Genomic DNA, 24,738 nt, shown 5'->3' with positions numbered 1-24,738 from the left:
GGTTCGAACAACGACATCAATGTTCTTCAGTCGTCGCCTCTCTTCAACGAGGAGTGCCGGGGGGAGGGGCCAGAAATCAGCTTCGTAGCCAACGGTACGCAGTACAGTAGGGGATACTATTTGGCAGATGGAATATATCTGCGGTGGCCCGTATTCGTGAAGACTGTCCGCCAACCGGTAGGACCGAAGAAACAATATTTTGCGCGCAAACAAGAGAGTGCTAGGAAGGACGTTGAGCGGGCTTTTGGTGTCCTCCAATCGCGGTGGGCTATTATACGGTGTCCAGCACGAGTTTGGCACGAAGATGATGTCGCGAATATTATGTTAGCCTGTATCATATTGCATAATATGATAATAGAAGATGAAGAATTTGCGGCAGAGCGATGGGCGCCGGAAGAGGGTGCAAGTACAAGTCACGGTGTCGCGTCCGCGCCGATCCAGATGGGCGTACCACGGAGCAATGAATATTTGATCCAACGCTTCGCTGATATGCGTAGAACCACATCACATAACACACTGCAGGCCGATTTGATTGAAGAAGTGTGGGCACGTAGGGGAGGTAGTGGCGTTGTGTAAACTTGGTAGTGATTTGTACTAGATTCAATGTAGTGTGTGATTTTAATTTTAATTTAGTGTGTAATTCTAATTTTAATTTTAATTTGTATTTTATTTTTATTTTTATTTTTATTTTTAATTCGTATAGTCGGCTTCTTCTAATCCACTAAGAGCCCGATAAATTTGTTCATAATTACTTGAAATATTATAAAATGAAAGTTGATTATAAAATTTGGGGGCTATTGGAGGTGTCCACCATAGTGGCGGACACAAAATTTTGGGGCTATGGACAATAAAATTGGGGCTATGGACAAAAACTGGGGCGGGGCTATTGGGTGTGTCCGCCTTATAGTGGACACCCTAAGAGTGGCTCACTTTTTTAAAGCAAAATAATGCGGCGCTATCTCCGAAGGATTTTCACAATATAATAATATTATATTAATCATATTTTGTTAGATACTCTTCTTCTTTCCATTGTTGTTAACTTTGCTCTGCAATTTTTTTTTCAGATTAAGTTCAGCCCTTTAATCATTCAATTTTCAATAATTATGTCTTCAGTAACGTTTATATAGTAAGGGCTTAAGACACTTTTTAGAAAATTTCAAAAAAAATAGAAATGAAAATGATGGTTGGGCGAATTTTTGATGGTGATGAATGCTGGAAAATACAGATCACGACATAGAGATTTACGTGGTTCGATTTACTGAGGTAAATCTACGTCCACGGGAAGAAAAGAGGGCAGAGTTGTATTGCTTGATCTGTTTTCTACAGCTTACAATACAGACTTGCTATTTGATATTTGATCTCTAGAGAACTCAACCCCAGTCTATCTGATCTAAGTTCTATTTATACATTGAACTAAGATCGTGGCTTGCATCACCACTAATGATGGTTGTGGATGTCGTGGAGGTCATGGAGATCCTGCATGGGTCCACTACCTCTTTGTTTGGTCCGCTTATCCCGCATGAGATCCTGCATGATTTGACACCACTAAATAGATCGTGTAGTGGTCATGAGATCCTGCATGGGTCCACTATCTCCCAGTTCGGTCGAATACTGAGACCGAACTGCTGAACTATTGCCGAGCAGCTTTTGCCGATCTGAGAGTAGAGCTTGATTGGTCGGCTTTTACCGAGCTGTAGGCTGGGGCCGAACTCTTTGGTAATGCCGAACTGATTGGTCGGCTTTTACCGAGCTGTAGGCTGGGGCCGAACTCTTTGGTAATGCCGAACTGATACTCTTCCTTGGGCTTTGGGCTGATGGGCTGTCACTGCTATTGGGCTTGTTTAGTCCGTACTCCATCAGAAAAAGATAAGAAAACTCATTTTGGGTAAGGGCTTAAGCTCTACCCTTTCTTTTAATGTGTCCGCCCCTGCAACGAGTTTTACGTGATTCGGTCAAGAAGACCTACATCCATGGGAGAAATGAAAGAGCTATTCAACCGATTCATCCACATTCAAAATCAGCTCAAAACAATGGCTCAATAACTCAAACAATCACACGCTCTCTAACTCTTGTAGCAGCAGCCCTGATAACAAAGATAGCATCTTCAATATATGTGAACGTGTATGTTGAATAACCCTTCGCACCAGCTCGAGTATTAGCTCTTATAGCTGTTTCTTCAACCGCAGCTTGCAACTTGTAACAAACTTTCAAACTCTTTCGTATTTGCACTTTAGTCCCTGACCTTTTTTGTGTTGCGCATTAAGTACTCACACCCAACACAACCATTACAAAAAACAGTGTTCATTTTTACCTAGTATGTAAATTGCTTGGAAATCTTCAAGAACTTTCCGAGCACTAACAAGAGTAGTCATGATTATCGAAAAATGGTGTAGTTACCGAGTATTCTTCAAGCACAATCAATGTGCTCGGCAAGGTTTGGCCGGTCGATTTGATTGGAATTATGAAATTGTCACATCCAAAGTGTACTCGCGACATAAGTCTGAGCACAAGCATGTGCTCGGTAATTCTAAGAATCATGTGTACTCTAGCTGTCGAGCATCTGTTGTTTGCACGTTGTTGAAATAATTAAAGTCTAATACAATGTGATATCTACGTCTAGTCCTCTGCCTCAGATGTGATTTTATTATGCTTAGGCAAATTGAGTATAATACGTTACAATGAATAATTATTTGCTCTCTATTCAACTGTCTCCAATTCTTAAAATTGTACTACCTCCGTCCCACTCAAGATGTCCACAATCTTGAGTGGCATGCCATGGAGTTTTAGGAATAATTATTTAGTGTAATATAGTAGAGAGAGGAAAGGTGGTTATGTGTTTTAATGAGGATAGAGGAGAGATGAATTTGTTTTCAAATATGGACAGTGAACATTTTAAGTGGAACAAAATTAAAAAGGAAATATGGACATCTTGAGTGGGACGGGGGGAGTAGTTGTTGTTTTAAATGTGTATATTTAGTTGAGATTAATTCTTAAAATTGTACTAGTTGTTGATTTAGATGTATATGTTTAGTTGAGATTAGAAGAAATGCTGAAGAAATGAGAAGAAGATTAGTTGATGATCTATCTTCCTCCTTTTTTTTCAAATTCAAAGGAAATAATCTAAATCTAAAATGAAGAGAAAAATAACCAAGTCGATGATCAATTCAATTGTTTTTCATTTAAGTTGTGCTTTTGTGCTCTATATCTATAATTGAAACATGTTGTTCATTTCATTTTTGTGTTTTTTGTTATATTTAAAATATGTCAACGAGTTGTGCTTTTGTGCTGTAAATCTAAAAATGATTTAAGTGCACGAGTTTCATGTTTGTTGAGCATCAACAAACATGAAATATAATAATTTAAAAAATGAAAATTTCTAAAATTTTGAGCACCAAATTGCTCGGAAACATACCATGGTCGATGTGAACATTTCCGACCACCCATTGTTCTCGGAATATTTCATGTACTCGGGATATTCCGAGCACTTACGTGTACTGATAGAACTCCAATTCTACCGATTCAAGAGCACACAGGCACAAACCCTAGCAGCAACTAGGGTTCCAAACACACGGTTTCGAGAAGAAGATATTTTTATTTCTTAATTCTCGATAATTTTGACTCTCTATTGGACTCTATATATAGAGTCCGGACCCTGCTTGATTCGACTCTACGATTCGAGAAAGAATCAAGAAGAAACCCCGAAAAGATTTAATAATAATATTCTAAGCAAAAATATCCAAAAATAGGGAAATTAAATAAGGCAACAAATAATAAAAGATCTGCTATCTCTAATGTCACGTGAAGTCACGGTAGCGAGGCGGCTTGGGGGCGATCCTTCTTTGGTTGTTGCACCTCTTTCGTCCTTGCGGCATGCCTCGACATTGGCTGTTGCAGGAGGTTCGGGCTGCCCGTGCGGCGTGTTCCCCTCGTCTTGGATTATAACGTCGTTGAGTCCCCTATCAACTCCCCCCTCCATAGGCACAGCCTTGTCCTCAAGGCTAAGAGACGGAAAGTGGCGTAACAAATCATCCTTCGACTCCCAAGAAGGCATGTCTGCATTTTCGGACCAATGCACTAACCATTGATGCTGGGGTAGCCCGTGGACCAGAACCACACGCTCATCAGTCGCACGAACTGGAACATCGACCGGGCGGTGATTGTTGAAAGACTGTGGAAGCTGAGAACGTACCGAATATGTTAGTGGAGGAATAAATGGCTTGAGTAGAGAAACATGAAAGACATCATGGATCCTACTCTCAAGTGGAAGTTGTAGGCAGTAGGCAACCGCGCCAATACGTTCAATGATCTTGAATGGACCATAGTATCGTCTTGCCAATTTAGCAGATAATGGTTTACCCACAGAAACCTGGCGGTACGGCTGCAAGCGCAGCAGGACATCATCACCCACATTAAACTCAACATGCTTGTGATGTTTATTAGCATACTCTGCCATTTTTCGTTGTGCAGCCAGCAAGTTCGACTTCAAGGTCCGCAAAAGAGCCGTGCGCTCACCCAAGCTCTCCACCACGGCTACATTCTTCGCAGGCAAGGCCGGCGACGCGAACAAGTTAGGCGGTTCACGTCCATATAAGGATTTGAAAGGTGACATCCCAATGATAATATTCACGCTACAATTCATAGCCAATTCAGCCCAAGGAAGATAATCATACCATTTCTTCGGTTGCTCGAACGTGAAAGCACGTAAATACTGCTCCAAAGTACGGTTCGTCACCTCCGACTGGCCATCCGTTTGTGGATGATAAGCTGTAGTGAATTGGAGCTTCGTTCCGCTCATAGTCAAAAGCTCTTTCCAGAAGTCACTCACAAATATGGGGTCCCTGTCGGTAAGGAGCTTATCTGGGAAACCGTGCAGCTTCACTACAGTGCTAACGAATAAGCGGGCAACTGTGGGAGCATCGAAACCCGTGGGCAAGGGACCGAAATGAGCATACTTAGAGAGGCGGTCGACGACGACCATAATGGCAGTGTATCCGTGGGAACTGGGCAAACCCACAATAAAGTCCATTGACGCTGCGGACCATACCGAGTCCGGAATAGGGAGTGGCTGAATCAAGCCGGACGGTCTATCCGTTATATATTTTGTCGCCTGACAAACTGAGCAGGCAGTCACAAAGCGACGTACATCAGCGCGCATACCCGGCCAGAAGAAAGAAGAAGCAACACGTGAGAAAGTTCGCTTTTCACCTGGGTGTCCTGCAGATTTGGAACCATGGGATTCTTCTAAAATATCATTTCGAACAGCAGTATCACGGCTCAACAACAGCCTGTTCTTGAAATACAACAGCCCGTCCGTCACGGAGATATGGGCTGGAGCTCGCCGGTTTGCGACAGCTTCATGAAGGGCGACTAGATCTGGTAGCGTCGAATTTTCACGATGAATAATGGCCAAAACCAGGGGAACCGGGCGAGCAAAGGTGAGGAACAGCTTCGCGTTCTCTGTGTCAGCGTCAGGATTCTGGCGAGATAGGGCATCAGCCACCCTATTGGACGCTCTAGACTTATACTCGATGGAGAATTTAAAACCCATCAACTTTCGAATGTAGAATTGCTGATCCGGTGTATGTACAACCTACGAAAGTAATTCCTTCAAACTGCGCTGGTCACTTCGAATGATAAATTCCCTACCGAGGAGATATTGTCGCTACTTCTGTACCGACTCAACAATTGCGTAGAGTTCCTTGTGATATGTCGAGGAAACTCGGCAGTGTGGCCCCAATTTGTTGCTGAAATATGCCAGAGGATGCCCATTCTGTAGGAGGACAGCTCCAATTCCAAAATCTGAGGCATCCGTCTCGATGACAAACGGTAAGTCAAAATCTGGGAGGTGGAGCACAGGGGCAGAACTCATCGCGGATTTCAACTCAAGAAAATTGGCGTCGGTCAGCGGGGACCAAGCGAATGCTTTCTTCTTAAGCAAGTCAGTAAGGGGGGCTGGGATAATGGAATAATTCTTCACAAAACGTCTGTAATACCCGGTCAAACCTAAAAATCCACGCAATTGCTTCACTGTGGATGGAGTGGGCCAAGATGCCATTGCCTCTAACTTAGAGGTATCAGCCCGTAGCTCACCAGCGGAGATGATATGTCCCAAATAATCGATCGTATCAACACCAAAGGAACATTTCGATTGCTTCACATAAAAGCTGTTGGCAGAGAGCGTATGTAATACCTGCTCCAAATGAAGAGAGTGATCAGCCACCGAGGCACTATAAACTAGAATGTCGTCGAAGAAGACTATAACAAACTGGCGGAGGAACGACTGGAAGATGCTATTCATAGCTACCTGAAAGGTTGATGGGGCGTTTGTCAATCCGAAAGGCATCACCAGGAACTCAAAATGTCCATCATGCATGCGAAAAACAGTTTTGTGCACGTCGTCACTGTGCATCCTGATTTGATGATATCCTGAACGCAAATCCAGTTTAGAAAAAATTCGGGCCCTACTCAATTCATCAAAGAGTTCATCCGTCGTCGGAATGGGAAAGTGATCGGGTGTTGTGGCTGCATTAAGTGCTCTATAGTCGACGCAAAACCGAAAGGAGACGTTTTTCTTCCTGACCAATAACACAGGTGACGAAAAGGGGCTCGTACTATGCTGAATTACACCCTGAGAAAGCATATCCTGAACCTGGCGCTCGATTTCCGTCTTTTGAAAGTACGGATAGCGGTATGGGCGGACATTCACCGGCTTGGAGTTATGCGGCAGATGGATCCTGTGATCCCAGCGGCAGGACGGAAGAAGGCCCGTCGACATGGAGAACACCACCTGGAACTTAGCTAACACCGATGCCAGGGCAGGCTGGTTCGGCAGTAGTTAGTTCTGGGGATACCGAGACCAGTTCGAAGAGCTCACAATCTGATTCCTGGCCGACAAGGGAGAACAAGTTGTTATATGAGATAGGCCTCGGTTCAGCTCCCTCGCCTTGAAGAAATATCGGTCTGTTTCCCGCATCAAATTTCATCGTCAAATGGCGATAATTTTTGTTGACATCACCAAGTTCCTGCAGCCATTGCACACCGAGTATGACGTCCGGCCCATTGATTTGCAAGATAAAAAGGTCGATCTCAAACGTATAACCCTGCATTGTAATTGGAGTGTGCAAGCAAGCGTGAGAGCAACGAAGGGATTCGCCATTACCCACAAAAACACGAAAATGTTTAATCTCATGAAGAGGAAGACTTAGATGTTCCGCGACGGCGGGTTGGATGAAATTGTGGGTACTGCCGCCATCAATCAGTACAGAAACCGCAGAATCATTAATCCTGCCCGTCAGACGAATGGTGCGGGGACGGATTTTTGGACTAATGACATGAATACTAGACACGTCGCCCGTGATAACCATAGTCTCGCCGTCATCCTCTGGTATCCCATTCTCATCATCAATCCAGTCGTCTTCGTCGTCTGCTCCCATGAGTGCATAAAATTTCTTGCTGCAAACGTGCTCGAAAGAATATGGCTCCGGACACCACCAACATTCACCCCGACGGGTCTTCTCTGCGCGCTCAGCCGCAGAGACACGGATGACAGGATAGTTTGGTCGCGGTTTGTTGTTGAAGCGACCAATAGGCCATGTATTCTGCTCCGGACGCGGTTGCGGGGTCGTGGCAGTCTTTGGCGGGTAGTTGACGACCAGCGCCGGTGTAGTCTTGGGTCTGTTGTCGCGGTTATGCCACGACGGTCGCGGTGAAGCAGTCATTGCAGACGGTAGAGATTGACAAGCAGCCAGCCTTTGTGCTAGGGTGAAGGCGGCGTCCAGCGACGGTGGCCGATTTATGAGCAGCTCTTGTTTGATAGAGTCATGTAACCCCGCAATGAATAAAGAAATAAGGGTGTCAGAGCCCACGTCGGTTGTTTTCTGCATGACATCCTCAAATTCAGTTTGGTAAGCATCCACCGAAGATGTCTGGCGGAGCTCAGCAAGGCGACCCACATAATCAACATACAAATCCGGGTCAAAACTATGTTTAACTGCCATGAGGAATTCGTCCCACGTCTTGTGTTTGCAATTGTTCTCCCAATAAGTAAGCCAGCTTGACGCCGGATGGTCGAACAGATACGATGTCAGGTAAAGGCGATCTTGAAGCGGTGTGTAGTGGTGATTGTAGTAGCGCTGAATTTTCCGGATCCAATCAGGCGCGTTCTCTCCATTAAACCGGGGTGCCTCTGGTTTAACTCGTGGGAGAGGCTCCAGATCGACGCCTCGCTGTAGTGTTGTCAGTGAAGGCGGAAGTCGCCAGCCGCGAGTGGCCAGATTGAAACCCGCGGGGTCGGGTGGTTCTTTCCAACGATTCTGGCTTGCCTCGATGAGAAGGGCAAGGCTATTCTCCAACTTCTTAGTTGAAGCATCCTGTCTGTGTGCAAACGATTCAAGATCAAACTGAATCGACATCAACTTCTTAGTTGAAGCATCCTGTCTGTGTGCAAACGATTCAAGATCAAACTGAATCGACATCAACTTCCTGTCATGACCGGCGTAACGGCTATTCGTATCAAATATCATCTGGGCAAGCTCCTCGTTGGTGTAGTTGATTGGTGGTGGTGGTGTGGCGTCGCCGCTTTTTGTGTCCGACGTAGCCATAGGCGGTGGCGATGTGAAGGTCGTGGTCGGGAGAAGAGAGATCAATGGAAGCACCAATTGATAGAACTCCAATTCTACTGATTCAAGAGCACACAAATTATAACAGAAATAGGCACAAACCCTAGCAGCAACTAGGGTTCCAAACACACGGTTTCGAGAAGAAGATATTTTTATTTCTTAATTCTCGATAATTTTGACTCTCTAATGGACTCTATATATAGAGTCCGGACCCTGCTTTATTCGACTCTACGATTCGGGAAAGAATCAAGAGGAAAACCCGAAAAGATTTAATAATAATATTCTAAGCAAAAATATCCAAAAATAGGGAAATTAAATAGGGCAACAAATAATAAAAGATCTGCTATCTCTAATGTCATGTGAAGTCACGGTAGCGAGGCGGCTTGGGGGCGTTCCTCTTGGGGCGATCCTTCTTTGGTTGTTGCACCTCTTTCGTCCTTGCGTCGTGCTTCTTGAGTTGCGTAGCTACCTCGACATTGGCTGTTGCAGGAGGTTCGGGCTGCCCGTGCGGCGTGTTCCCCTCGTCTTGGATTATAACGTCGTTGAGTTCCCTATCATGTACTCAGAAATCCTTTCCGAGAATGGTTGGGTTTTTGGCATTCTGAGCATAATGTGGTGCTCGAAACTGTGAAAAATGGAGAATGAAATCGATAAATCTCCATTGAAGGAGAATGAAAGAAATGAAGGCAAAAAGATGGAAACCGTCGACGGATGGAAAAGGAGAGAAAAGAAGAGTTTTTCATTAATGGACTACATTTTTGGAAAAGTTAACTACATTTTACACTAAAATGCCTTATATATAGGCTAAGAAAAAGGCTAACTAACTAATAAAATGCCTAACTAATTACATTTGATTTTTCTAATTTCAACCGAAACCTTGTGACGAAGCAAATACCGAGCACTCTTGGTGCCGGTATATGCTAGTTTACGCACTTTGGCATTTCACTGAAGACTTTGGTGCTCAGTAAACATTAATTTTTTTGGAAGTGACATAAATTAATTGAGGGTAATAATGCTTGAGAACTTTATATATATATTACTCATTATTTTATTCAAGATGAATATTTTTAATATAAAGAAAGCTTTGTTTTTTTTTGGGAACTTTGCATCAAACTCTCGTAGTTATTATGTAGTAGTACTAATTATTTTAAGGATTTTGAAGACGTGTAATGATTCCAATACATCCTCAAATTTTGTCATGAATCTTATATAATTGGGCGTGTCTTAGTAAATTGAGGCATAATGCACATCTTCTATTATTATTGTAACATACACAGATTCCATTTCTTATTGAAAATATGAATTGATTAATAGAATTACTACCACACACAAATTCCAAATCCAAGAGGAATATTGACTTTGAAACAGCTGGTGCCACAGTGGTCCTTGATGCACTCCTCACTATCATCACAGTCAAAACAAAAAAGTCTAGTCGATTTTCTCGATTCCACTCCCATTCCTACCAAAACCATCAATTTCAAATATTTACATTATCCGTTTTGAGATATACCATATACAAAATAATTGTATGCATAATGTATATTAATTCATGTATGAGTAATGGATAGATGATAAAATAGCATATGCAGTAATTTACCAGAAGGGACGAGGAGAAGAATGAGCAAGAAAAGTATTGTTCGCTTAATATTTTCCATAAGTCGCTTATATAAATAATTGTGTAAAATAGTGGTGAAGAGTGATATTTATATATACGTATTTTCCCAACTGTGAATCACGCCAAGTTAATGAAGTGGATTTGTTATATTTTTACGAGGGTATTGCTGCTGTGGCTCTGCCCACCCATCCCACATGATTATCGATTGCTATATTTTTAAATCTTTTCCACCTTCTGATTTTCAATTGATTTTTTGCAGGTCCTTAGGCCACCCGCAACGCGTCACGCGGGTGGCTCGTAACCTGTCACGCTGGGACGAGACGCGTTGCAGCGTCCTGTCTCGTCCCCAGCCCGCCGAACGTCCCGTCCCAGCGAGACGGATGGCGAGCCGTCTCGCCACGCGCCCGCGCGACGTGGCGTGCTCCGGCGCCATGCGTGACGCCCACTCGCCGGCCCTCGAGTGGGCATCGTCACGCTGACGCAATAAATTATTTTTTTTAATTCGAATTTAAAAAATAAATAAATAACAAATCGAAAAACGGTAATATTACCGTTTTTTATTTTTTTTTTTATTTTTTTTACTCTATAAATACTCCTAATTCATCCTCATTTAACACACAAATACACATCTATTCTTCCCAAATCATCTCCATTTCCTCTCCAATTTTCATCTAATCTCTTATCACAAAATGTCCGGCGACGGAAACTCTGGCGGTGGCGGCTCCGGCGGGTTTGACATCAACGCGTTCGGCGACTGGGGGGCATGTACAATGTCCTGGGTGGTGGTTCCGGTTCGTCGACGCCGGGCACCCAGGGTTCGTCAACACCGGGGGTACCAACCACCCCATTTTGATGTGGATGCATACGCTCGTCCCTCCGCCCCGAGGTATTCGCAGGGATTATCCCAGATTCGGGAGGATTATTCGGTTGAACTCACTCTGGAAGGAGGCCGAGGCGGTGGAAGCTCCTGGGCAGAGGCGGACGAGGAGGAGGAGGAGGAGGATCTAGGCCGCCATCCGTACAGCCCCAAGGAAACGCTGGCTGTGTACAACGCCTGGATCAGCGTCTCGTACGATCTCATCGTCGGGAATCAACAATCCCGGAAGTGAAGCGGCTCACTATCAAAGAGGAGCCACGGGAGCCGACATTCTGAGGTCGGCTTTGCGAGTCTACTTCGACGACACCGACAAACAATTCAAACATGTCGATGTTTGGGAGGTCGTCAAAGACGAGGAATAACAAGTCCTAAACTAGCCTTCTGATATTTAATGACGCCCCTTTAATTTCCATGAAATTATTTTTCCACTTAATATGTTAAAAGTTTGAATCTTTATGTGTGAATCTAAAAAAACAACATGCTATATGGTAACCTCTTATTAATGGACCCATAGCACGACCCGATATTAGAATAAACTATTAAAAAACTAAATGAAATATGAATCTCTTTTGTTGGGAGTAAAAATTTATCAGGAAAAATCTCAACAGTTTGAAAGCTACTAGTATATTTTTAAAAAACCTGCACACTTTCAAAGGAAAATCTAGTACTACTATTTAAAATCTCAAAGAAGTATAAATTCTTTTAAACATATGACCTTTATTGATCGTAATTGTTAGAAAAATCTCCAACATAAAGTTTTGTAATTTGTGGCTGAATTTCAACGTCTGCCTCGTTGTAAGCCAAAGAAAACGATATTGCACTTATCATGACGCATGCACACCTCTAATTGAAGTGGAGGAGGTGCGGCGAGGCGAGGCGACTACATCAGCGAGGAAGTGATGGTTGATGATGGCGAGCACTTCATTTCTACGGACAAAGTCTTGACAACACCATGGCAGGGGTCTCCTCCAAATGCATCGTTCGATACACTAATCGAACAGTTTTGTCTTCCCAAACACGCCTGCGTGTAAGTTTTAATGGTTATTTAATTCTCCACCAAAACGATCAAACGGATGAACATGTTGTCAAAAACTTAGCACACACTTAGCTTATCCATTCTTCAACAAGACAAGAAATGGCAAGTAATGGGATTTTACCAACACTGTTATTCAATCACTTAAAGAAGATAGAGATCATATAATAGACAGACTGAGAGAACTATGTGACCAATTAGCTAATTGGCATATAATGAATCAATGAGATTAGAAAAATTATTGCTATGCATACCTCAGAGAGAACCGAATATGAATTGGGTGAATGGCAATCGCCTCTAGAAAAATTTTGGCAGCTTCCTTGAGGAGTTCCATAACTCGCAAACTTTATAGAGGATATTGAGTTTCCAGCATCACAGTGCAAGTACATTTCAGGTGCCATGCGATTAAGTACAACAGTTCCATTCGTGGTCTCTGGTAGCGACCAGGAATGTAGGGGAGGAAAATGATCCTCTGAGACCTTTCCGCAGATGGTTTCTGTATAATGCGATTTGATGGAAATCTCAAAAGGGTTCTTTTCTGTCTCCTCAAAGATTATAAGAAGATTATTTGAAGGCTGCACCCATGATCGTGGTATGTGATACCTGTATACACAAGTCAGCTAGCAATTCAAGAAGTTTCTAAATTTAAAATGCTGACTTCATTTGTAATCCGCAAATAGTTACAATCTGGATAATTGATACAAAGTTTGAACAATACCAGGATTGAGTAGGTTCCCCGCAGTTTGTTAAACACTTGTTGGAATCATAAGCACCACGATAATCACAAGTTTGGCATCCATCTTTGGGGGCATATAACGTCCAATACCTTCCTATGTGGTGGCCATTGACCCATATCTGACCCTTCCCCATACTACTCAGATCGATGGCAATGGGATCTACTCCACCAGGGACATCAAAATATGTCTGTAAAAACAAAATGTAGGAATGGAAAATGATGAGAGGACCTTAAAAATAGGTTCTATAAGACAAATAGATAGAGAAAAGAGACCGAAACAAATAGATAGAGAAAAGTTCTGTGGGAGGATATGTTAATATAAAGGAGAGCCTTGTTCCCATAGAGCAACTGATGCAGAACCATGAATTGGAAGAGAGTTAACCTGACTTGGGATGATTTTAACTAGAAGAAAGAAAAACGTGAGACGATTTAAAAGATAGTCATGCCTCGGGCAATGTCCAACTCAATACCTTGTACCAGGAAAACCTGGTTGCAGTCGCATCACGAGGCAATTTAGACCATTCTACAGTTCCCTTTTCACTGATGGCGTATATTTTAAAGTACTCTCCCTTCAGCCCAACCTGCAATCAAGCTAACCATTCAGCATTGCTGGCTGTTTGCTTGTAGCTATGGAGGTTAACTCCACATGCAGTCAATATGATGGAATTCTAACTTTGCCGATGGATGTAATTTTGGAATTTCATTGGTAAGTTCATTGTCAAGCTTACAAGCAACTGTCCTTCCATGATGGGGACTTTATGACCGCTACATAATTAATCAGGTACACAATTTACTGGTGAAACATGACGCCAAGAAGAAGGTTCATTACTAGTTCACAAAAAATAACTACTTCTGATCATCAGATGATGAGAATGTGTGATATAGTATTATATCAGGGATATGGACAAAAGTTTGTTGTGGTAAAATTTCCAAGTTTTGTTTGATAAGATAGCAGTCCCACTTTCAGTTGGTTTCAAAACTCTTGCATACATATTACTGTCAGTAAATAATGCTGAGGAAAGCAACATTATTGTATTAAGAGAGAAGGAAGTTGAAAGACCACATCATCTTCATAAAATAGGCTCAAACCATTACTAACTATCTGACTTACAAACCATTCACATAATTATCCCAGTATGATAATTTAAAATTTTACTATGCACACTCAGAAACTTTTTATTTTCATCATATCCAAGCATGCAGTTAGCTGAGCCATGAAAATGCTACATGGGGGAGGTACCAGGAGGAACCAGCATCAAAATGCAAAATATATCTGTGGAGAGTTTTTTGCAAGATTTAACAAGTGGCAACAGATGCAGCATAAATCAAAGAAGTATGAATCTATCCGATACCTGATAAGTCCAGTTAGATTCTGTAAGAACAAGATCTCCATTTTTAAACCCAGATAGCTTTATTTGACCCCGGAAACCTGCACCGTCCTTCTCAAGAAAGGCGCCGTAATTCTGAAGCGAGGGGAAAATTACTTTTTGCAAGAAAAGATAAAGACCCTATTGCATTGAAATGATTTACCTATAAACCCGTAGTGTTTAATCAGAAATTCTCTGTTTTCAAGTTATGTTCTCGTTAAGATTCCTTACAGCACATTATCAATGCTTGCACCAAAATTCATTAAAATATGAATTTTGGTTTGAAACTTTAGTAAACAAATTAGTAGCTAAACTAGAAATTTTCCATCCATTGTGAAAGTACTAGAATTGATGATCTTTAGCCACAACATAAGACAGACAAACAGATTACCTGCAAGCCCACTGTTTGAGATAATAGGAGGATATCATTATATCCTTCTTTCAGGTCAATTGGCTGAGTTACTGTTACCCATTTCCCTCTTGCACTACCTTGAGTTCCAGAAATTTGAATTAGGCACAACTGATGTTTATGATAGCAATTTGAGTGGGGAAAAAAATTTTAAAATGAAGATTTATGTGGTATCAATTAGGCATGACTGATGTTTGTCATGAAAATTGGATAAAGCATATCCAATGAAGAAAATTATAGGAAGTACATTTCTCATTAGAAACAGCAATTGATACCATAATGGTTGTGGGAGGAATTTGTGTTCACTTGTTAGCTATGAGCATTTTGAGATAGTTTTCTAGAGAATTCATGCTAGTTAAGAAATTAACACAACTACATCTAACACATGCACATACAGAGAACAGATTGTATAGTGATAAATTCCAAATGGCTTTCTGGTTTCCCTAAATGGATTCTATTTTTCTGCCTAGCAACTTTTCTTCTGGGAGAGAGAGGGAGAGCATAAAACGAATTAGAATAGAATATTATACCTGTAAATTGGCCATTGACAAATATATATACCAAATCACGCATGCTATCAATGGTAAGCACAGGAATGAGTTGACTCTCCTCCCAAAATTTGATATCCTCATTAGAAACATATATTCTGCATGTCATGGGAAATTTATAAATACCACAAAACAAACCATATGTCAATGATCTCAAAATCAGAAGTGAAAAATAAAAATAAGAACGGAAACCTTAATAGTTAGTTCAAAAAAATTACTGCAGAAAGAAAGTGTACGGTTAAAGGGTGAAAAGATATGCAAATGACAGTATACAAAATTTCCATATTTGGAAATGTAATGGTTGAGTGATAAGCATCAAGAGTTTGGAAGTTAGGAGTCCATAAGTTTGTCTCTAATTATTAGAAATCTAAAAGTCTTATCCATAAATATTAGAAGTCAATAAGTCTATCTTTAAATGTCATCTTTATTTCCTTAGTATTTTGAGAGTCCTATAAATAAGTACTTATAGATTTGAGAGGATGTCTAAGTCTAGAATTTAGTAAAAGAACGGTATTACACCATAGGCCCTCGTGAGAGGAGTGGCCTCGCAAGAGGATTATCTTTTGCTTCCTTTCAATTATTATATCAATATATTTTCTGTTCATATTGCTCGTTGCCAGCCTTCAATCTCCTTTTTACTCCATTGAGCCTGGCCAAGAATGGACCACCTGGGAGAGGGGACTAATAGCAACATAAATGAAATACAATAATTTTTGTAACTTGAAAACTAAATTACAAGTTTTTATATTTTGATAAGTTGCTAAATACATAATATAAGTTAGCATTCAAAAATACTCATGTTATAACAAATTACCCCATAACAATTTTCTTTACTGTAAACTTAAATGTAATTTTGATAAAGAAAAGAAAGAGAATTAAAGTAAATATAATGTACAATTAAAACTTATATTAGTTACTTTTAATAATGAAATGTCGGAGCAATTATATTTTAGATATGAAAAGAATTCCATTTATTTAATAAAAATAATCAAATGGAGAACAAGATCAAGTTAGCAATAAGCAATTAACTCTATAATCAAACTCACCTCTTTATTTGGTAATTAGCAATGAACTCTATATAAAACTCACCTATTACAAACAGTTATAATATTTTATAAGCAAATGGCCCACCAACGGGCATATAAACCAATCAAGCATTTTAATAAAAAAAACTAAGATGCATAAAAGGTAGGCAGCTGAAGCTCATTCATATATTATTCAAGATGCAAAAATAATTGAGGAAATCCTAAAGCATCATGTTAGCAATATTATAATCTCTGTTATAATTATTAGTTCCTCATATATTTAATGCGGTTGGGTTTCAGGCATCTTCATAGGCTCACCTCATTTGGTTTAATTGAATAGTTAATTGCTAGATATCAAGGGACTTGATTTTGGCTTTGACATGTGCATTCCAATGCTTGGGCAGGAACAAAGTCCTGTGAACTTTATTTTCTTTATCGTTATCCATATTTAGTTCCATATTTCAATTCTGTGATGTCACTTTAATCCCTTTAATAGCTACTCTGCTTTGCGTAATGGAGGACCTGGTTACATTTTGCATAGAAGGTAGAGACAAATGCGAGTTTCATCTGAACAAACTCAGATCCTTCCGAAACAAGTTGACTGGAAATAGGTCTAAAAAGAGAACTATTGACATTATATTTTGCATCACCCTTCCATGAGTTACAGCAAGATAACATACCTGGTCAGATACCATAAGTAATCTGACTGGTCTTTTGTTACATTCAGGTGCTCCAGAATGCCTTGATATGTGAAGTTTCTGGCGCTCCAGACACCAATCGGCTCTTTCACAGTCTCCCAGGTTTGCGAAATATATTCAACTTCGTATGGTGCCATCAACTTCATAGGCAAAGGTTCATTTAAATAAGCAACAGAATCAACTCCAACAGTCTTAATTGAAGTCTGCACACCAATCTGTTCCAAATATCAGAGTTAGAGTTCAGTCGCAAGGATGATAATAAATGCTACATGCTTAAATGCTGACAATAATTAGATAAGCTCATATGGTAAATATCATATGGTTTTTGTAGAACAATAAAATATAGATATATGCGGAGAAGTATATAGACATAGTAGAGAAGAGTAGTAGGTGTAGGTGTAGGTGTAGGTGTAGGTGTAGGTGTATTTCATTGCTCAACATAGGCCACATATATATAGTACAAGAGACTAAGCTAGACTATGTCACACCACCGATGTGGGATACTAATATCTTAACACTACAAATATTGTTAACAGTTTTTTATGTAGAATCATCATGACCTTCCTTTCCATACTTTTTTTAATTTTACTGACATGTTTATGATGCTATTTTTGACTTCTCAATGGAAGTTTTGCTAGTGTATTCTGTATCATACCAATTGATGTTTTTGTTATACATAACTGTATCCTTAGAGGACAGCAAGCCAAATGTAAGTGGAATTTCAAGTAACAGTTCTAAGGCCATAAGCTAATCAATACAAACTCCAATTCACCATAATAAAAGCCCACTTCTGGTTAGTATCAGTGTTTCCTAGATTAACTACATCTGCATCGGTACTAAAATTAGCTTGCATCTTAATTCCTCACAGTATGTCATTCAGGTAGGGTTTGTCATCACATAGTAGAGCAGTCTAGATGGCCCGCAGAAATAGTTACTCCCATTATATAAAAATTCAACCAGAACTAATGTCACATATACATTTCTTCATAGTGGAGGATGAATTTACTTTAGTTGCGACGTTAAAGTTTACCCGGATGTAAGTTGACTTCATAATTAACAGAAAAAAAATCGCAAGAGGAAATATATGTACTTTCATGTTTTAAGCTCTAAAAATTACTAAACACAGGAGATCAACGAATATTCCAGACCAGCTTATAGCCTATGGAAGGGTGGCACTCACATTTACATACAGGAAAACAGTTTCAGATATACACAATACTGAAAAACCCCATCATCTAGCAATGAAATCAATAGATACCTTGGCAGTATTATAGGCAACGTTTTTGCAATCCAGCAAAATACTCACTGACCAGGGAGGTAAAGTGTAAGCTTGTTTCTGGAATACCACTGTAGCAGAATTTTGCTCATCAATATTAGCAAGAAATGCTGAGCACTTTTGTCCCTTATCCTGGTAGATATGTGCCTGAAAATAGTATTAATATGAGAGATGAAAATAGAGAAAGAAAAAAAGAAAAAGAATGAGTGTCTGCATACCACTCAATTGAATCATATGAATACTAGTTTAGGAAATGAATTGTACTTGACTAACTGGCACATAATAGGTTCCCTTACAGGACCAGTCCTTTTGGTCTTACTTTCAATGGGTGTTCAGCAATGAGTTAACATGCAGAAAATTTTGGTAACCAACAGAGGTTCTTCTTCTGTGTTTCAACAGAAGATGGTGGTTACCCAGTTTGTCAAGCATTTTGGGAATCAAATAGTTGATGAAACACCATAATACTTTAAAATTGGTAGAAAATATTGATATTGTATTCAAGCATCCAGTAGAAAAGAAACATAAATGAATTAATAGACTACCTAATCTGATTTTTTCTTGCACCTAAAAGACTAGAAAAACTAATCTTCAAACAACATTTGATTTCAAGTAAATAAGAAACATAATTAAAACTATCATATCAACAGTCACAGCTAATTTACCTTCTACTTGAATCTTGATCATTCAGACATTTCACCAACTTTATGAATTCACGAAGGATAATGATTAGAAGAGTAACTGCTATGCGCTGGTTGTTACTCAAAAAAATTGTTTCTCTTCTAGCCGGCCTAACCAGTAATTAAAGGTGTAATAAGTAATAACTGCAGCTTCTTCAGTAAAACTTAGATTGCAACTTATTTTTGAATAATTCATTTACATCATAGTGGTAAAAAATCTGTTTGTGATGAAGACACAACGACTACCATTAATAGAATCGAGGAAAAATCATGTTGGAGAGAATGTAGAACAGCTGAAAAGGAAGTGGAATTGATAACTGAACCAATAAAGAAAAAAATCCTAAGTAACTTATCAGGCCAAAGCCTACCCAAGCAGAAAATCTGCCAGACTCTACTGATGATTCTTAATGACCTCAGCCTCACTACTCAAATAACAAAACGAACATTTACAGCAGACACAAAATCCCAGCCCAGCAAATCTGTATCAAAGATGAAACAAAGATGCAAGGCCCAGATGGATTTTGAGAATGCCTATGAGACAGTTACAAGAAATTGGCATAAAACTAAGAATGCAGAAACTGTTTGCTTCACAAGATAGTTCACAAGCAGAGTATGCATAACAAGTTTTAACTTTGACTACTTGACCAAGATTTATATAATAAATGCATACCTCCTGCTTGGAACCCAATTTAATATACTTAGGTGAACTAACAGCAACAAGAGCAGGCTCACAAAGCTTTATGGCAGCATGCAAATCTTTCAAGTGTCCCCATTTAGGCTGCCTAAGAAGTCCTGAGTAGGTATGAAACTAATAAGCAAAGAGGATTTCAACTTAAGAATCCATGTATTACCTTGATGGCAGATGATTATTCAGAGAGAACAAGCTTTTTATAATTAAGAAAGTTCGACATTGTAAGGCCTACCATATTCATCGAGTGGAGCATCATAATCATAGCTAGTAATATAAGTTGGCCCACCTGCACTTCGGCCAAAGTTTGTTCCACCAAAATACTGAAATGAGAAAACTGGGTTAAATAATTTTACCAGTCCAAGAGATGCCATACGACTACTAAAATGCTCTTATCAAACAACAAAAGAATCTATAACAGTTTGATAAATATAAATAGAAACTTTTATATTTGAACTTTTAGATCATGCGTGGTACCAAAATCCAATGGAACATCCACATTATGTAAGTCACTAATGCAAAGAATTTAATTTGGTAATCCCAAATTTCAACAGTACGAAATGTTTCTCATTCTCGATGGTAATGGCTTAGCATATACAATTGCATCATCTTAGGGACTGTGCAACCTGAACACTAATGGTGTATTTAACATACCATGTAATAATTCTGAAAACTTCCCCCACGTTGGAAAAAGCGAGCAACTGCAAACGCAATGTCTTGTGCAGGGCGATGGGGAACTCTATCACCCCAACAAGTATACCTTCAAAAAAGGAAAAGAAATAGCTCGCCAATCTCAAGTATTGAGGACAAGGTCTTAATATAGACTCAACAAATAGCTTTAATTGAAACTTTCAAATCCAGATTCAGAAGTCTTGTTCCATGTATGAGTGAAAGGGAATAGGAAAGTTATTGGGAAAGGGCTTATGAAGATCCTACCTATCAGAGTTAAGAGACTTGCAGTATAGAGATATTGCTTATGTAAACACAAGACAACATTCAAAACATTGGACCAAGACAAAATGCTGGATGAAAACTCTTCCAGCCCTAACTATGGTAAGCCATTGACATATCATAATAATTACTGAATTCCTTTGATGATCCTACGAAATTACTTACAGCTAGACAACTTGTAATCTCTTGTCCTGCATGCAATGTCAAAAATATTTTATCTCATTGGTTTTGGGTGAACGAAAAACAATATCAAAGGGGACGCCGTACCATCCATCCCATTCCTCAGTCCAAATAATTGGCTTGTTGTTGGAATTTGGCTTGAAACCATCACAATAGTATCCATTGCATGTATCGATCTGATAGGGCAAATAAATATGGTAAGGTGACTAACTAGGTAGGTTGGCCCAATTAGATAATTAAATGATAAGGAAAAACTCATCCCCCACCACCTAACAGCCATCTGACTGCCACATGCACAATATATCATCCCACAATCCAGCTAAAAAGTAAATTTTGCAAGATTCATGAATTTACTATATTCTCTGGTGCATCAACTTGCTTGCACATGACCCATGGAACGCCAGCATCAAGTCCAACTGCCATTTTAGCAGCCCATCTCATGTAGTCTTTTCCTTTAGATCCATAAAAGCTTTCCATATTTCCATATTCATTTTCAATCTGCAAATAATGATAAAATTAAGTTCCATGCTACAATTTTCATAGGATGCATTGAAATATTTCCCTTGTTTGCAAACTAAATAAGGGGATATGTACTAAAGCGTCCAAGAGAAGGGAAATAGCATATTATTTCATTCCTTCTATTCGAATTGTTTCTAGGATAAAGAATGGAATCAAACAAGAGTTAGCAAACATTCAACTATGCAGTTGCATAGATTTTCTTTTCAACAAATGTGCATGATTCATATCAATATAAAAATGAAATTTAATTGCTAATCTTGAGCAAGAAATAGAAGTGACAGTAGAAAGTAATAGCACACCTGCAGCATAATTATCGGGCCACCCTGCCATGAGAAAAGTGACTCCTCTCGCATCAAATCAACTATCTTTTTGACAAATCGCTCCATTTCGTCCTAGAGAAAAAAACACAATGCTATGGTTAGATCCAAAACAAGGTACCAAAAGGATAATATAGAGTACCATATATCCATATTACAAAAGGGAATACTGACTTCAAAGACATTAGGGAGGGAACTCGTAGCCACATTCATAAGGTTAAACTGGTTTTTTAAAAATCTTTACAATAACATAACCTAAATTGGTTATAGCCACATTTATAATGTTATGATATCAAAGTTCCACCATTAGCACATATTATTTTCCAACAAGATCAACTTGTGTTGGCATTTGATAAAACCATCAAGAAGCTATAGAAGAAAATAAATAATAAACAAATGTAACACATGACCAAAAAAAGAACTCTAGCGATATATACAGTCTTCATGAAATTCAATTTAATCATGGTAATATCTAACAACTTAAAAAATATGTTTCCCTCTTACAGAACCTTGAAAGGCGCATTGTCTGTTCTAAATTCAATGCCAGGTACATCACGAAGCCAAACAGGAAATCCCCTACATATAATTGAAACTCAAGAGGATGAGTTAGATACACAAACACAAACATAATATGTTTTATCAGAAAATGTGTTTCATTTGTAGCTCAAGGGGGGTAAATAGTGTGCTATCTTTGAAAATATTTATATGATTTGAAACAGAGCATGCCGTTGAGAAGTTAGCGATACAAGATAGTAATTTGATAATTCCATGGTCTATAAGTAATCTTATTATTGTATTATCTATTGGTTGTATACATGAATGAATTTGTTATTGAGTCTCTGAAAGCCTTACTGTTGGAATCAGAAAGTTGAGAAAGTTGGAGGTTAAACCCTTAAGACTCCAATGGTTTGGTTTCTAATATTAAATTTTATTAAAGTTGGTGACTGGTGAATTATTTGATGATCATGAGGGATATAGAAGATTGTTGTAAAGTTTAATTATCTTGGTGTAACACGCATATCGTGATATTAGTTATCCAATCGAGAGACACTCACAAAGCCTCTCAATGGGGTTAGGTCGTTAGGGTTGATTATCTACATAACAAGCTAGGCTAGGCATGAATAATATCGATGTTGCAGCTTAAGGGAGAGAGTTAGATAATGTATTGTAGTTTGTACATGGGCTTCATTACTTTGATTCCCTTGCCTAAAATAGTTTTGGTCTTTATTGCACAAATACATGCATAATTCAATAAACGAATATAAAAACCGTATGGTTTCCACATGTTGTATTACGAAATCAAACGTAGAGCTCTATCAAACCATGGTATGAATAAACTAAACCTCATTATTATAATAATTTAATAAAATTAATCTACTAGAACTTGTTAACAATTCTCGAGTGTTAAGTTTGAGACCCTTATCTAAACTGAAGTAAGAGAAGACTAAATAATCATTCTTTAATAGTTTCCAGCTTATTCTAATAGATATAGAAATAGTATTAAAGACTATGATCCCACTACATTAGTGAATCTCAAAATTAGTGAATGAAAATTTTGATAAATAGTTTCTGGTTATGATTAGTATGCAAATAGTTACATGCATCAAGGAAAATAAGCAAAGAGGGAAAAACCCAACCCGAAATTCCACTCCGCGCATACATAAGGCCCTATACGGAGAAAAAAATAAAGTCCATTGGCAGCCACTTGCTTCACAAACTTCACAAGATCATATCTTCCTTCAAAGACATACTGAAAAGCCAAGCCATATATCAAGAACAAAATTAATTGATGCTCTCAAAAAATAAGAGTGAGTTGCGGAAAAAAGTGCATAAACTATACCTGTCCCCTTACTGGCTCATGACCATTCCAAAATACATATGTTTCGATAACGTCTACTCCACCATCCTTGCTCTTAGAAATCAAATCAGGCCACATCTAGAATATATTGAACAATCAGATGGAGACAAAATTTCGTAAAAGTGGACAAAATGTAAAAGATTGAAATTTTATCTTTGGATGTTCACTGTTCATCTTAAAGACAGAACAAAAGATAGTAATGAGAAAAAATTTACCAAGTAAACGTTAAGTCTTTCGAAGTATGTATTTTGGATTAATGATCAATAAAAAAAATAAGTACTAGCAAAGAGCATTAACAGACAATCTCTAAAGGCTATAATTGCTCGAGCCAAAAATTCAGAGTCCAACCTAAAAAGTAAAAGAGATCAGTGAGTTAAAGATTACATCTACCATCAAAATGCACATTTACGAATCAGACGCTCAAGTCTACTTGAAGCAAGTTGGAGTTTTCTTATTGAGTCCTATATCTCTTCAGCTAGAACCCCATTAACCTAGTTAGTTCAGCAGGATGAGCATACTAATATCGTGAATAATCTGCACTTGTTTCTTAGGAGTACAAACTAATTCTGTTTACGGCTCACAAACTGAACAGTCAACGGCACAAAGCCACTGAATATATTAAACCACCACGCAGAAGAGAGCAGAAACAGGAACAATCTAGATACATATTAAAATTTAACAGCAAAATCAAAGTAAAGAAAACTTAGGCGATGAATTACTTCCGGTGTGGCCCTGGGATAGTGAATTCCGCCGGATATGAGCATCCGCCGCTTGCCGTCGATGATCATAGCTCTGCCATCGTAGGTCACATTGAACGGTTTGAAAAACTCTCCGGCAACAACCGCCAATTGGACGATCAATACAAACAGAAGGCGTTGAAATTTGAGCCCCATTTTCTATCCAATTGGACTTCACCTAGTAGCTTCGTGAGCAATGCATATAAGTAAGTGAATTCAGTGGCAGGTATGCTACTCTTGCTTCACACATATTCAGGAATGGAATAAAATTCCGGGAATATTCAAGAGAGCAAGACTTGGTTTCGTTTCTCTTTTACGCTACGATTAGAGCTGTGAGGTTGGTGGGGCCAGGCCAGTCCAGTGTCGTCGTTCCGGATAAGCTCGATGTAATTTGGATCCCCTCAAACGGATCGGGTCGGTTCTTATTTGCTATACTCTATAGTGGATGTTCATCTTTTAATTTCAAAATACAAATAATACAGGTCACCAATTTCAATACCAATGGAGGATACTTTTTTTTTCAGAAAATGATACAAAATCATATTTTAATTTCAAAATACAAATAATACAGGTCATCAATTTCCATACCAATGGAGGATACTTTTTTTT

General features: G+C 39.1%; 2 protein-coding genes and 1 long non-coding RNA gene across 5 annotated transcripts; all 3 read right to left on the bottom strand.

Moving 5' to 3' along the window:
* Positions 1 to 3,704: 3,704 nt before the first annotated feature.
* On the bottom strand, positions 3,705 to 8,752 carry LOC121795965. Of its 3 annotated transcripts, none has more exons than XM_042194647.1 (3): positions 6,305 to 8,752; positions 4,255 to 6,190; positions 3,705 to 4,177 (listed from the first exon to the last, which is right to left on the bottom strand). In XM_042194647.1, the coding sequence occupies exon 1, from the start codon at positions 8,598 to 8,600 to the stop codon at positions 6,795 to 6,797; it is 1,806 nt and encodes a 601-aa protein (XP_042050581.1). In that variant the 5' UTR covers positions 8,601 to 8,752; the 3' UTR covers positions 3,705 to 4,177; positions 4,255 to 6,190; positions 6,305 to 6,794. The 3 variants fall into 3 exon arrangements, with proteins under 3 accessions (XP_042050581.1, XP_042050582.1, XP_042050580.1); XM_042194648.1 differs by having other exon boundaries at positions 3,705 to 4,537; positions 4,671 to 6,190; XM_042194646.1 differs by having other exon boundaries at positions 3,705 to 6,190.
* LOC121795973 lies at positions 3,705 to 9,337 on the bottom strand. Its single transcript, XR_006049673.1, has 2 exons — positions 9,088 to 9,337; positions 3,705 to 3,874 (listed from the first exon to the last, which is right to left on the bottom strand). It is a non-coding gene; the product is annotated as an uncharacterized LOC121795973 (long non-coding RNA).
* A 2,470-nt stretch (positions 9,338 to 11,807) lies between these two features.
* LOC121795964 (beta-galactosidase 9-like) lies at positions 11,808 to 24,486 on the bottom strand. Its single transcript, XM_042194645.1, has 19 exons — positions 24,112 to 24,486; positions 23,375 to 23,470; positions 23,172 to 23,284; positions 22,044 to 22,110; positions 21,517 to 21,609; positions 21,053 to 21,196; positions 20,786 to 20,874; positions 20,222 to 20,327; positions 19,803 to 19,890; positions 19,550 to 19,671; positions 18,185 to 18,349; positions 16,909 to 17,141; positions 15,186 to 15,301; positions 14,638 to 14,735; positions 14,232 to 14,342; positions 13,350 to 13,460; positions 12,862 to 13,067; positions 12,398 to 12,746; positions 11,808 to 12,131 (listed from the first exon to the last, which is right to left on the bottom strand). Exons 1-19 carry the CDS (start codon positions 24,283 to 24,285, stop codon positions 11,991 to 11,993), a joined length of 2,622 nt encoding a protein of 873 aa, XP_042050579.1. The 5' UTR covers positions 24,286 to 24,486; the 3' UTR covers positions 11,808 to 11,990.
* Between the last annotated feature and the right edge of the window lie 252 nt (positions 24,487 to 24,738).

Source organism: Salvia splendens, chromosome 3 (assembly GCF_004379255.2).
Source record: "Salvia splendens isolate huo1 chromosome 3, SspV2, whole genome shotgun sequence".
Lineage (NCBI taxonomy): Eukaryota > Viridiplantae > Streptophyta > Magnoliopsida > Lamiales > Lamiaceae > Salvia > Salvia splendens.
This window is presented reverse-complemented; position numbering and strand designations above follow the sequence as displayed.

Coding starts and splice junctions, on each gene's coding strand:
- LOC121795965 (XM_042194646.1), bottom strand. CDS start 8,600: ATGGCTACGTCGGACACAAAAAGCGGCGACGCCACACCACCACCACCA.
- LOC121795964 (XM_042194645.1), bottom strand. CDS start 24,285: ATGGGGCTCAAATTTCAACGCCTTCTGTTTGTATTGATCGTCCAATTG. Junction 19,672..19,802: donor TGCTCCACTCGATGAATATG/GTAGGCCTTACA, acceptor ATACCTACTCAG/GACTTCTTAGGCAGCCTAAA. Junction 13,461..14,231: donor AATCTAACTGGACTTATCAG/GTATCGGATAGA, acceptor GCTTGATTGCAG/GTTGGGCTGAAGGGAGAGTA.